This window comes from Maylandia zebra, linkage group LG18, assembly GCF_041146795.1.
Source record: "Maylandia zebra isolate NMK-2024a linkage group LG18, Mzebra_GT3a, whole genome shotgun sequence".
In the NCBI taxonomy this organism is placed as follows: Eukaryota; Metazoa; Chordata; class Actinopteri; order Cichliformes; family Cichlidae; genus Maylandia; species Maylandia zebra.
Window position 1 is genome coordinate 865,294 of NC_135184.1, and position 14,342 is coordinate 879,635.

At 40.7% G+C, this 14,342-nt stretch overlaps 1 protein-coding gene across 2 annotated transcripts; it reads right to left on the reverse strand.

Annotated features, from left to right (window-relative positions):
* Positions 1-2,325: 2,325 nt before the first annotated feature.
* Positions 2,326-11,849, reverse strand: LOC106676378 (uncharacterized). Of its 2 annotated transcripts, XM_076876689.1 has the most exons (3): positions 11,629-11,849; positions 4,589-5,224; positions 2,334-3,008 (listed from the first exon to the last, which is right to left on the reverse strand). In XM_076876689.1, exons 1-3 carry the CDS (start codon positions 11,798-11,800, stop codon positions 2,884-2,886), a joined length of 933 nt encoding a protein of 310 aa, XP_076732804.1. In that variant the 5' UTR covers positions 11,801-11,849; the 3' UTR covers positions 2,334-2,883. The 2 variants fall into 2 exon arrangements, with proteins under 2 accessions (XP_076732803.1, XP_076732804.1); XM_076876688.1 differs by having other exon boundaries at positions 2,326-5,224.
* Between the last annotated feature and the right edge of the window lie 2,493 nt (positions 11,850-14,342).

Consider the following 14,342-nt stretch of genomic DNA (forward strand, 5'->3'; position numbering starts at 1 on the left):
ACAAAATTTCAACAACCACCAAACAGCTAAAACAGTAAATGAGAGCAGGAACACGGCTTCTGCACAAAGATGTAAACACAAAGCGCGGACCCGCCGACGGATCAGAATCACTGAGATGTCGCGTTTCTCACCCGACGGCACGGACACGGTCGGGGCTGAAAGCCGACAGCTCGCTGATTCTGATGTTTCGGCGGGTCCGCGCTTTGTGTTTACGTCGTTTTTGCGCTGATTCTAAAGCTGTTAGTTTTATCTCTCTCCAAACAATATTGACTGAACCAGCAGCAAAAGAAGATCCAAACTTCACATAAACATTGTCATGGACTCCCTCTGACTTTTGCTGTTTTGCTTCCACCAGGATAAAATCACACTTCATGCACAGCTCTCTCTCTGTCTCTGTACTTCAAGAACAGTTTCCTGTCTAAAAATGTTTTCTGCATTATTTGCTTGCTTGTTACGCAGAAGTCTACCGTTGTTTACAGCGCTGTCGGTCGCTGTTTTTTTTTCTTTGACTTACTTCCGAAAAATAAACCAAATTTCTGCTGTTCAGTAGGCTACTGAACAAATGTAAACTTTTAAAAATTATGCAAAATGTGTCTGTGTTTTATCTTCAGCTACTTTGACACAAAGGCCTCTGCTGTGATGCTCACACCTTTGATAAAGTCTTGCAAGTGTCAGCTTCCTTTTTTATAGATACAAAAATATATAAATGTACTGATCTGAATAATAATATTTCTGACTGTCTGAGGCAAAATTTCCCAGATTCAAATCTAACCGAATCGTGAATCGAATCGATTCTAGAAATCAGTGACGATACCCAGCCCCAGTGATCATTGTTACCTGTGTGGACTCTGAGCTGTGTATTTACATTCAGGACTTATTCTTTCAGATTTATTCCCAAATATCCCATGTGTCAGAAACACATCAACTCCCTATCTCCATTGTCACACTGAATATGTAGGCAGGGAGGGTGATGTCTTCTTTTTGGCTTGGACACGTACAGCGCTACATTTGGAGTTGATCCTGAGTCTAATATTCACTTCCTATCTGATCTTGACTTTCAGCTTCAGCAGAGTTTTAATTGTGTTTCTATTAAAAAAATTTGTCTTTGAGACTCTCAAAGTGCCGAACACTACAAGCCACACTCGCCCTTCACACACTGATGTGTTTAAGGATCATTGACTTTTCACTTTGTAGACTTCCTGCTGCCAAGGAAAGCAGAGCAGCAGAAAGACGTGCTGAGTGTGAAGCTGTCAGCAGGGGGAATAACACAGGGCTGTGAATGAGTCCTGTCACTGTGATCAGGCTCCTCCTTCTAATCCACCAACTTAGTGTTGATGAAGACTAAACAGAGAGATCACAGCTTCTTTATACTTGCTGTAGCTCACAGTTACTCTACACTGCAGATATGACGCCTCTGTTCATCTCAGTGCTGCTGGCTGCTATGTGCCTCGGTATGAACACAACTCTGTTTCTTTGATATCAACATTGACGTGATTCTTTAACAGCACACTGATACTGTTTGTTGGTGTTTTACAGAATGCAGAGCACAAAAAGACAACGTGCTGCAAGCAAAAGGAGAAGAGACTGCTGCTGCAGGAGGCACAGTGACACTTCACTGTCTCTATAACACCAGCAGTTTAACAGGTACTTCTCTCTTCTGGTACAAACAGGATGGAAACAACAGCCCCAAATTCATCCTGAGTCGTGTTAGTGGGGATCAAGGAAACACAGCAGACGAGTTCAAGGAGAGATTTTCATCCACACTGGATTCCAGCATCAGATCAGTTCCTCTGAAGATCCAGAAGCTTCAGCTGTCTGACTCTGCTGTGTACTACTGTGCTCTGCAGCCCACAGTGACAGGAAACAGCAAAACTCTGTACAAAAACCTTTGGAGCAAAGACAACAGAATACTCCACAACATCCACTAGAGGGAGCCACACACTGTTAAACCTCTGCCCAGTTGGGTTTGTTGTAGTGACAATTTGAGTGAATAATGTTTATTGTGTAAAATAACAGAAATTATTCAAGATAATCAGTCATGTGACACAAGCTACTCACTGAAATACAATAACAGCTAGCTAACGTCATACTTCTATTATTTTGTGATGAATCTACTTCCTGCTTCTTCAAAATGTTTGTTCATACAGCAGCAGAGGTAAGGATGAAACAGAAAGACAGAACTGTGTCACATGACCACAGATGTTTCTGCAAAAGCTGCTGCCCACATTCTGCAAGAATACAATGAATCTAACCCCACTAACTGCATGGAGGAAGCCAGAGAAAACCCAACCCAATAAATAAGGATGTGAGTTATTGTCTCTTCACTGAGGATAGACTGACAAGAAACTTTTTTCTCAAACACAGTAAGTACAGGAGATTTTAACAGGTGAAATGTTTAATTTAACGCTTGCAGAGGAACAGAAATCATCAATGAAAATGCTAACTACCTCTATATATGAGCGTCCCACCACGTCTTGAGTCTAAAACTCTACAAAAAAGCTAAAAGTAACAGAAAACGAGTGTCAATGAATTAAATGACCAAAAGAAAATGAGACAAATGAATGATATAAACAGCAACATTAAAAAATTATATCTAAATGAGCTTTCAAGTTATTCTTATTAAAAGAATTGGAAAAGCAGCATGATGGTGCAGTGGTTAGCACATTTTTTAAAAATCTCAAATTTATCACAGTGTAGTCTGACAGCTGGAGGTTCGACTGATCTCACAGGATTCCACTCAACAAACTAGAACACAGGGTAAAGCTGTACTCTGCGGAAACACAAATCTAAAATAAATATTGTATTTCCATTTATTTTATCACTCACTGGCCTTTCCATGCTGCTGGATGCACGTTTGAAATTTTTACAAGACACCTTTAAACATCAAAGGTTACTGTCCAGAACCAGAGCACAAACAAACAACCTGAAATGAAAAAAAATCAAAAAGAAATTAATTTCATTGATGAAGCAGGTCTTCTCGGTGTGTGTTCTGTTTTGTGATGTAGTAGCTGCAATGACAGCAATGCAAAAGAGATATAAGAGCAGAAACCAAATGTTTGCACTTCATTCGGTTAGGAAACAGTTTAAAGACTTCTACATAGAAAATGTATTCCTCAGTACTGTTGGGCAAGTTACTTTGAAAAAGTAATTAGCTATAGTTACTTCTTGAAAAAAGTAAGTTATTAACTAAGTTACAATATTATAAAAGTAACTAAATACAAAGAAAAGTAACTATGGTGTTACTTTAGAAAAAAAAGTTTAACCCTCTGAGGTCCAGGGTTGATTTGACCTCTACATTTCACCTTTCAAGAACTATTTATCATGCCTTGTTTGGTATCATTCTTTTCAGCACAAACTCACATCTGAATTTACAGTTATGTTTTCAATAATACAATTGATTAAAAAAATATGTAAATAACCAAAACAAACAACCCCCACCCCCATGAAATCTTTTTTTTTTTTTACTGTAACAACAATAAACATTTAACAAATCATTTTCATAACATGAAATGCAAATAGACATTGTACATTTTAAAAACCTATGCAGGAGTTTTGCAAATAAAAAAGTTATATGCAACTATTTACCAAAAAAATGCAGCAAAGACTTTGTTAATAACCATTTTAAACTATTTACAGAACACTCTGCATCAAATAAGATGCCACACAAATTATTTGTGCCACCACGTTATCTTAAATTGGTCATGTAATTGGTTTACCATGACTACTTTATCCTTCCTCAGCCAACCAGTGGGACTTGTGGGACTGTTTCGCCCCACTAGCTCCCAGCAAGATGAACACAGCTTCAACCAACTGTGTGTTGAGAAACTGTAACGTGCCTGCACCGCATTTTCTTCATAGTAACAGTAACAGCAACAGCATTATAACGATAGAAATAGTAATTAGTTAGATTACTAATTACTGAAAAAAGCAATGGTGTTATCCCCATCACTGTTGCTTGGGTAAAGAATTGATAATGCTCTTAAAACATTTTGTAAATGGAATAATTTGTAAAAATGTGCCACTTCCACCTGCTTTTAAAATGAAACTCTAACCATGACCTCCTCACTACCATGCTGTGCTTACCATTAGTTCCCATGCTGACTTATGTTTAACTTTGCACTCAACACAGCTTACTAAACTGTTAATTTTGTTAAAAGAGTACACCTCTATATGTGTATTTTCATGTGACGCAACAAGTGAGCACGATATCTAAATGAATTCCCACAGGTTTTACAATGATATGGTTTCTCACCTGTGTGTATTCTTATGTGCTCTTTTAAATGACTGTTACGCTTGAACATTTTCCCACATGTTTTACAATGATATGGTTTCTCACCTGTGTGACGTTTTGTGTGTATCAAAAACAAGTTTCTAAGTGGAAATGTTTTCCCACATGTTTTACAATAATAAGGTTTCTCACTTGTGTGAACTTTTTTGTGCCTCAATAAGCCATTACTACGTGCAAACATTTTCCCACATATTTCACAGTGATACCGCTTCTCACCTGTGTGCGTGATCATGTGGACAGTTAAACCATTTGTCTGTCTAAAACTTTTCCCACACACTTTGCAAGAATATGGTTTCTCACCTGTGTGGATTCTCATGTGCTGCACTACAGAACCACTACGTGCAAACATTTTCCCACATGTTTTACAGGAAAACGGCTTCTCCCCTGTATGGATTCTATAATGTCTTTCCATTTCATAATTATATTTGTAGGCTTTTCCACAAACATCACATTTTAAAGACTTTTTACTTTTGTCAGACTTGCACTGACTGTCTGGCGTAGGTTGGTGTTCTACATTATTGTGACCTTTTTTTTTATTTCTTCGTGATTGTGAATCTTTCTTCCTTCCTCCCTGATATTGTCTCACTGCTACAGCAGAGCTGACACAGTTGAGTTGGTCTCTTGTTGGTTCTGGTTCACTGTGGTCTCTTTTTTCAGCAGCAGTCACCATAAAGGTATGATTCTCCTCCTTTAGTACCAGCTGCTCTCCTTCCTGACTGCTACAGAGTTGCTCCTGTTCCTCTTTAATCTGTGGAGCTTCTGGTTCCTCTTGGTCCAGATTGGAGCTCCTCTCCTGGTTCCAGAGCTGCTGATCAGCGATAACTTCCTCCTCCCTACAGAAATGCTGCTGATCAGCGATAACTTCCTCCTCCCTACAGAAATGCTGCTGATCAGCGATAACTTCCTCCTCCTTACAGAAATGCTGCTGTGGGACATCTGGAGGGGAAAAAGGAGACAATTAAAAGAAAGGTGATGTGAAAATAGAAAAAAAATCATACTGAGCAAATATACTGCACAAAAAATAAAGGAAGACTTTGAACATGTATCAGATCAAAATGGAAAATTAAATTAAGCTTGATATCTATAGTGCCATGGACTGGGTATGTGTTCGGAATAGAACTGCACGATTAATCGTTGGAAAATCGCGATCTCGATTCATACTTATGTGCGATCTCATTTCCAAATGACAACGATTTAAAAAAATAAAAAATAAAAAGACGACGATTGTACCGCATTTTGATCCGGGACATAATCTGCATGAAAACAAGCGCTCACTCTTCCTGCTCAACAAATGACAAGGGCGGAGCCTTATACCACGTGATACAGAAGCTGTGCTGTGTGATGCTAAAATTAGCAGGAAAACACAATGGAGAGCACGTCAGGGATGACGAGAAAGTGACAGGAGAAAATCCGTCCCGGTCAACCACCCAAACATCAATAACAGGAACCTTATACAGCGCTTCCCTATACCCGTCGAACTCCTGCAGGCACAAAGAAATCACGGAGGCTATCACTTATCACCTGACCAAAGATATGGCTCCCATCAACACTGTGCAAAACGAGGGATTTAGGAAAATGATCAACACCCTAGACAAACGCTACACAGTGCCGTCCCGCAACTATTTTTCTATTGTTGCACTACCTGCTCTGTACACGCAGCGTCGAGCAACGGTAGAGACGGAATTACAAGCAGTACAACATTTTACGGCAACAACAAAACGTGAGACATTTGTTGTTTTTATGTTTATTTATTGTTTTTATGTTCAGTCTCAACTGTTACGAAGTTGATGTGCAGTTAATAAGTACAATAAATATTTATACTGGAAAAGAAAATCGTGAGAGAATCGTGATCTCAATTCTAAGCCAAAAAAAAATCGTGATTCTCATTTTATGCAAAATCGTGCAGCCCTAGTTGGGAATGAAAGGATGCCGTGTGGCTGAATTCAAGGACTCCCTAAAAATTTTACTGTAACCACTCAAAATGGTACTCAGTAGTTCAATTGGCCCTATTTGCTTGTAGGGCAGGGGTGTCCAACTCCAGTCCTTGAGAGCTACTGTCCTGCAGCTTTTAGATGCAGCCTTGTTCCAACACAACTGAATCTAATGAATGACTTGTTACCAGGCCTTTGCCAAACTTGATGGCATGCTGAAGAGGTATTCCAACCATTTGATTAAGCTGTGCTGGGGTAGGGATGCATCTAAAAGCTGCAGGATAGTAGCCCTCGAGGACTGGAGTTGGACACCCCTGTTGTAGGGCATGAAATGACAGATGCGTCCAGGGGAATCCCCCCCTAGATCTCGATCTGCCCATCACTGAGCTCCTGGACAGAGTTGTAACCTCGTAGTACCAGATGGAATGAAACATAACATCCCAGATATGAATGGAAATTAAGAAGAATTTAGTGATTCCAACTGATTATTGATAACGCTTAATGTTCCAATTTTGTATCAATTCTGTCTTCGATCCTTATTGCCTCTGCTTTGAGAGTCACCGCTATCATTAAGCAGCACATCAAAGACATTACTTCATACAAATTAATTTGTGCATGTAAGAGGTATTTCTCCTTTGTTGTGATCAGTGCTGGGGTGGTAAATGACAAAAACCCCAAAACAAAACAAAACGTTGCTACACATATTACATGGAGCACTTAAAATTAATTTGAATTAGTACAGTACTGCAGTATTTACTACTAGAAGAAAGTAACTCATTGTACTAGTCATTACAAAACTTTAATGTTAATGGGGTCAGCTCTCAGCTGCAGCGTCACTCTGGGCTCTTGGCTAGCTTAGCATTAGCATGCTGACTGCACAGGTGCTTGCAGAGTCATAGTTGTGTTAGCAGCCGTTTTGTCCTGGATCCAGTTTCTACTTTACCATCATGTTCTCATCCTTTTGTGCAATAAAAATAAATGTAATGTCCATAATCATGTTGCAGAGTGCGCCGCTATTTCACTCCTCTCACACGCAAACTAAAATCACCTGATTGTAGTGCAAGAACAGTGGGATCAATAACCAGACAGACTAACAATTGAATTACTTGAATTGGATTACCAGGAACCAGTTCTTGAGGACAGCCAGTGCCCAGCAGTCCAGGTCCTTGGATTCCCGTCCCTAACCCACTCTGCTACTTAACTGACCAGATCAATATGCCAGTAGTTTGACTGACCTGATGCTATACTCTGGTTAAAAAGCATTCCTTTACTTTTTCAAGCAGTGCATACTGTTAAAACAAGGCTTAAAAGTAGGAATGTCAGTCAGAAAAACACAGAAAGTTTACACCTCTTGTCAGTGCTGATGATGACTGACATCAGCTGTTGAAAATACGAGAGAAATGCAGAAATGTTGGCTGGATCCTCACAGTTAACAGATAAATCAACTCTCATTAAAAATCAGCTACAAGGAAAAAGGCCACAAATGAATACAGAGAGAATACAGACCCTACTCCACAAGTTAGCCCATGAACAGAGAAAGTCCTGTAAATTCACAGTAACTGCCGTCTCCTTACACACTTATACAGACTGTATATAACTCCAGCCATGTTGATGGATTGCCTATATTGGCTGGAAATATTCATTTCCGGAGGAAAGGACACAGGCAGACGATGCTTACAGGATGTGATGTGACAACACTAATGAAATATTGATGTGTCATATTTGTCCAAGGCGTATTTCATTGTTATGGAAAAAGAGAATATTAAAATCATGATGACCAATTGGAGTGGTGATTTCTATGACTATGTGTATATAATTTGGAATTTTGTACAAATGTAGGCCAATAAGGAATATATGATATCATTTCATTCTTCAAAGGTTTCTTTGCATGACGCACAAACAGACACAATTGAAAGGTACAAATGTGCATGACACGAATTCAAACGTGGTGCAGATGTGTGTCACAGGCTGATCTGGCTGTAGGCTGTGGCACGTGGCCAGAGGTGGCGCTGGTTGACTCGAGTCCATGTTAGTGCACAAAGTAAACTGCTCGCTGTAGTTGTGGAGCAAAAACGCTGAAACCGGAGAAATAAAACGATAACGGCGACAAGAGTCTGTCCCGTGAACAACATCGGCGTGGCGTTAATTGTTTGCTGTTTTCGCGATCGCGTCGCACATGAGGACATAACCAAGTGGTACATAAGTACATTTTCTTACTTAAGTCTCCAAAAAGTCCTCACAATCAGAAACGTTGTTAGCAGAGCTGCTCTGTGCAGCGTTATGGCATAATAATTTTAAGGGAGAATAAAAAGTCGACACACATATCTCATTCCTGACGGAGGACTCTACCACTACACTTCTCCAGTCCATTCACAGAGTCGTTGCATGGTAAGACATGGATAGAGAGTGGGCGGAGCCTTTTACCGTCATTTTATTACGACGCAAAGTACAAACACCTGTGGACACACAATCCAACACCCCCACTTGTACACAGGTTGGGGAAAAACAATCCTCCGAAAAAACATCTTACATTCCAAACACAAATACAGAGAATTTTTCTAACTTAGACTTTGAAACTGGTTTCGTCATCTGTTCATTTTCACACTCTTTCACATCTGTGATATAATCACTCAAATAATCAGGTCTCTTTCTGATTCTGGATGGATAACGTGTAGCTCCAGCATCTACTTTATCATCGGTTTTAACCTCGGACTCAGTTTGACTGCTTTCACTACCATCTGGAATATCCTCATCCTTCGTCTGTTTGGGTTCACCATCTTTTCTGGATTCATAAACCTCATCTTCATACATCTGATCACTCTGTGTTTGTTGATCCATTGTCGCGGGATTTAGTATTTTTATCAATCTGTGCTTTTCAACTTTCCCAGTTTTTGGGAAATAGATCAAATATGCTGGACTATTTTTGTCATATCCCAAGAAAACACCTTTGTCGCATCTTGGATCCAGCTTTCCCCTATTTTGTTTATAAGCATAGCACAATGATCCGAATTTTTTCATTCTAGAAAGATCAGGTCTTTTTCCAGTTAACATCTTATACGCTGTCTGACCTGTGCGTTTGTTAAAACATCGGTTCCGAATCACTCCCGCGGTTTGTACTGCATATGGCCATAAAGACTTTGGCAATTCGCTCTCAACTAACATGCATCTCGCCATGTCAAAAAGTGTACGCCAGTTCCTCTCTGCTGTTCCGTTTTGATGAGGCGAATATGGCGCTGAAGTTTCCTGCCTAATGCCGTGTCTACTTAATAAATCTCTGAACTGTCTGCTTGTAAATTCAGTTCCATTATCAGAACGAATGCACTTGATTTTCCCATATGACGCCACCTCTGCAATAAATCTTTCAGTTGCTTGAGTTGTATCACTTTTGTGTTTCAGATTATATACAAATGTTGCACCTGAATAATCATCAACAAACGACAGAACATACTTAAACCCTTCTTTAGAGTTTGGCGTAATCGGACCAGCTAAATCCGTATGTACCAACTCTAATGCTGCCCTGGCCTTTTCATCCGGTTCTCGGTTCCTAGTTTGAGTAAACTTCCCTTGTATACAGGCTTCACATTGCATATTTTTGTTGATTTTACCCTTAATTTCCATTCCATCAACGACATTTTGCAGATTTTGAACATCCTCATAATTACAGTGTCCTAGAATTTCATGCCACGTTTGCATATCAAAACATCCATTACATTTCTCTTCAAACTCTTGCACAGTGTTTATAAAGAACAGTCTCTCGTGTTCATATATAGGGAATTTTGTTCCATCAACATGTTTAAGAAAACTGTCCCCGTGTTTGAAAACCACAGTGGCTCCGTTACTAGTAGCTGCTTTTACTGACAAAATGTCCTGTGGAAACGATGGAATGTAGAGTGCTTGTTTCAATGTTACCTTGTGACTGCGTCCTTTACTGTCAATCATACTTATCTCAGCATCTCCTCGCCGCTTTGCAGCTCCTCTGCTCCGCCTTCCGTCAGCCAACTCTACACAATGAGCCTCGGGTCGAAATGTGTCATCAAGAGTCTTAAAACTCTCGATCTTCGTAAAGATATGTGACGTCGCTCCCGTATCCACCAGTAGCTGGTTATTCAGCATCTCTTGGCCGCCGTCCGGGACCCTCTGGGGTTTGGAGCCCGTCTTGAACGCGTAGTCCTTCTCCACAACCCCTCTCGCTTCATCCCGTCTTAGCTTCCTTCTACAGGTCGCATCTTTGTGTGTACTACTCCGGCAAAAACTGCACCATACTCTGGATCGGCACGTTCTTGCAGTGTGTCCCTTTAGTCCACATTTAAAACACACAATCTCATTATTCTTTGATCTTCGGTCATCTGCTCGCCATGAAGTAGAATCCTGGTCTAATTGCACTTTTGTCCTCATTACGTTGTCATCAGTTACAGCCGCACGCATTCTCTCGGTTTCTTCATAACTTCTGAGTTTTACTTTAAACTCTGAGAATGTGATTTTTGCTTCGCTCTGTGTAACGTGCACAATCAGGGGTTTAAACCTCTCTGGTAGACCTCTCATTATCATTGCGATCAGAAGTCCATCAGTTAATGACTCACTTTTTAACGCTGTGATAATTGCTTCTGCTCGGATAATATAGTCCGTCACACTTTCATTCTTTTCATTTGTGAGAGAAGTAAGTTCGGTGTACAGACTTATGATCCTTGGCTTGCCCACTCCTGCATAATGACCTCTCAAAATTTTTAGGGCTTTCCGTCCGTCATCAACTGCATCTCTCATAACTAACGATAAACTTTTGTCATCCAGAAATTGTATCAACTCTGCATATGCTTCTGCATTTTTGTCATCATCTTCACCATCGGCTTCTTCATCACCCTCAGCCTTTAAGATGACATCTTTCAAACCTTGTAGTCTGAGATGACCAAGGAACTTCGTTTCCCATATCTCATATTTCCTTTCATCTCCATCAAACTGCAAACGGGAATATCGACTGCCCGACTCTGCCGTGCGTCTGCTCATGATGCACAAAAACGCTTACTCACTCAATCGTGCCAAACTTTTAACACCTGCCGGTAACCTGCGGCTTTCCAGGAAACGCTGCCCTTCCTTTGGCAGTTACAGGATCTCTTTACTGCTGCTCTGGGCCCATAACCTGTTAGCAGAGCTGCTCTGGGCAGCGTTATGGCACGATAATCTTAAGGGAGAATAAAAAGTCGACACACATATCTCATTCCTGACGGAGGACTCTACCACTACACTTCTCCAGTGCATTCACAGAGTCGTTGCATGGTAAGACATGGATAGAGAGTGGGCGGAGCCTTTTACCGTCATTTTATTACGACGCAAAGTACAAAGACCTGTGGACACACAATCCAACAAACGTCCCGCAGAGCTGTGATCAGGATCCTCCCTCAGAGGGACACTCACCTGTCCTGTGCAGCTTGATTTGGGGTTTCCAGGTGATATCCAGCAGTCTGCGCTGACGGTCGATCTCTTCCTCGTACTGGACGATCGTTTTTTCAAACTCCAAGAATATTTGTTCAGCAGCAGCAGTTAGTCGCTCGTTGATGAACTCTCTCAGATACTGAACTGAAGGCATCGTTGCTGCCGCAGCTCACACACTCAGCTCACACACTCAGCTCACACACGTGGGACGGTAATGACGCCTTTGTTTGTTTACTTCCGCCTGTGTCACGCGGTGAGGTTCCGGCAGTACACGAGTGTTGCCTTTAGTTCCTTTAACGTCTCAGTTTGTTGCAGTAAATGAATAAATGATTGTGAGCAGCAAGGCTGCAGTGAGAAGAGAAAACAGATCCATGAATGACTGAAGCTCCATGCAGGATGTGGAATAAAAACAAAGGAAATTATTTTGACTGTTTAGCTTTCAGTGCTGACTTTCATTTAATTTTTAATACACAACTAAACAAATCCATCATACTCATACAAAAATATCAAAGACAAAAGAGCAGAAACTGCAGCAGCTTCTTTTTCGGCTGCTGTATCAGATAAAAGGAGCAAAATCTCCTTCATCTGTGTCACTGCGTTAGTTTTCAGGTCTTTCAAATCTGACTCAGTTTTCTCAGTGTTACACTTATTATTACACAAACTGTAAATGTTTATTTTTTACAGATTTACATAAATGTAACGTTTTATTTTCAAAGTGGAGCCCAGACGTGAGTGTTTAGTGGATGTTCTTTGGCTCAGACACCACAGAGAGAAGAACCAGATGCTCTGTGTGAACAAATTGAAGCAGGAAAACTTTAAAGAGCAGCATCACATCACATGAGAGCAAAAGCTCCTCCTCCTCCTGACTGCAGAAACCTGTCTGACTCCAGCTGTGAACATCAGACCACTCACAGCTCATAACTCCAAAGACATGTTGCTGCACCTCTTTTTGCTTCTATCTCACATTATAGGTGAGTTTAAGAACAGGGATTAAAGTTTAGTTGAAGCTGCTGCATTAAGCAGATATACAGACTGCATTTCACTACTTTTCTTCTTTCTTTTTCCAGGACTAACAGCTGGAGACTCAATCACTCCTCAACAACCTGAAGTCACTAAAACAGAAGGAAAATCTGTCACACTCACATGTAGCTATGAGACAAGTGATAGTGTTGCCGTGCTTCACTGGTACAGACATCATTCTGACCTTCATTCTGACCTTCAGGCTCCTGTCCATCCTTTTCTGGAAACAAGGAAAAGGATGGACAGCTCAATATATCCCTAATAGACGATATGACTCAGAAACATCTTCTACAACAACTAATCTGACCATAGCAGCCCTAACCCTGGCAGACACAGCTCTCTACTACTGTGCTCTAGAAACACAGTGATACAAAGTGTAGAAGAGGCTGTACAAAAACCGGAACACAGATATCTGACTACTCTTCAAAGAGGAGGGAAGTGGTATTCAAAGCACAGCTTCATATCAGATGGATTCTGCTAATTCCTGTTTTATCAGAGTCACTGTGGTTACAGCTGCTAATGAAACACTGTGGGAGGATTCACATGAGCAGCAAATCCACATCAACCACAAACCAACTGTAGGCTGACCAACCTAAAACAACACAAAATAATGTGTATATTAATTATTTCATTTTAAGGCTGGCTGGGTGTGGTCTTGCCCCTTGGCTGCAGAGGAGGGGTGGTGCAGCAGGTTCAGAGGCAGTGCCAGGGGAGGCAGCTATCATTAACTGCCTCATCATGCCTTCACTGTTTTTGCAATAGTCTGCTAGCAGTTAGGGAGAGAGCTGAGACTCTGCAAAGATTAAGTGGAAGCAGACAAACAAATCCACTGCAATGAATTGTATGTGTTGTACATATTGTAAATAAAATGATGCTCATTAACAGCATGGACTGTGTGCTGTGCTGAGAGTTGTAACACACAATGAGTCGAGGAACCATTCAGACTGTTTCACTAACTTGGGAGTAGCGAGAAAGACAATAACCAAGAAATTCATGAACAAATGTTCAAAAGGAAACAGGAATCAGTGACTCATCCTTGATTTTAATGCTTTTCAATCTACAGCGCACCGCCATTAGTAACAAAGCTTCCACTGTGGCTGACCTAAAACATTTAAACCCTACAGAGCTGGACAATAAAATCACATTGCTCCATCTTAGGAATCATAAAGTTTCTCAGTAATATTAAACCCGATTCTTTGATCCCCATGATAGAACAGAGAAGACCCGACTCAGAGTGGTCAAAACATTTATAATTCTTTATTCAATCATCTTCCCTGCGCAGCCCAAAGCCAGCTGCAGAATCTCTAACATTAGAAGCTCAAGATGAGTCTCATATGCATGTTATTTTAGTACTTCAGACGTCACACACAGTTTCAACACAAACAACTCCTACTTAGTTCCTTTGTGTCTTACTTCCTGTGCAGCTTGCAATAACTTCCCTTTTCTGAGGTCTGTTGCCAGGGCAACCTGTCACCCTTCATCTGAACTTAGATTCACTCGGTCTGCTCCTCATATACTGCAAAAACATGCAGTTTCCTGTCAGCCTGTGACCTAGTCAAGTCTGGGCCTCTCATAAAACAATCTAATCAGCAAATGAGCATTAAGAATATATATTTATTTCTTAACAGTAACAATGAAAAAAGATGATCTGATTTTATGTTTGGCTCAGGATGCAA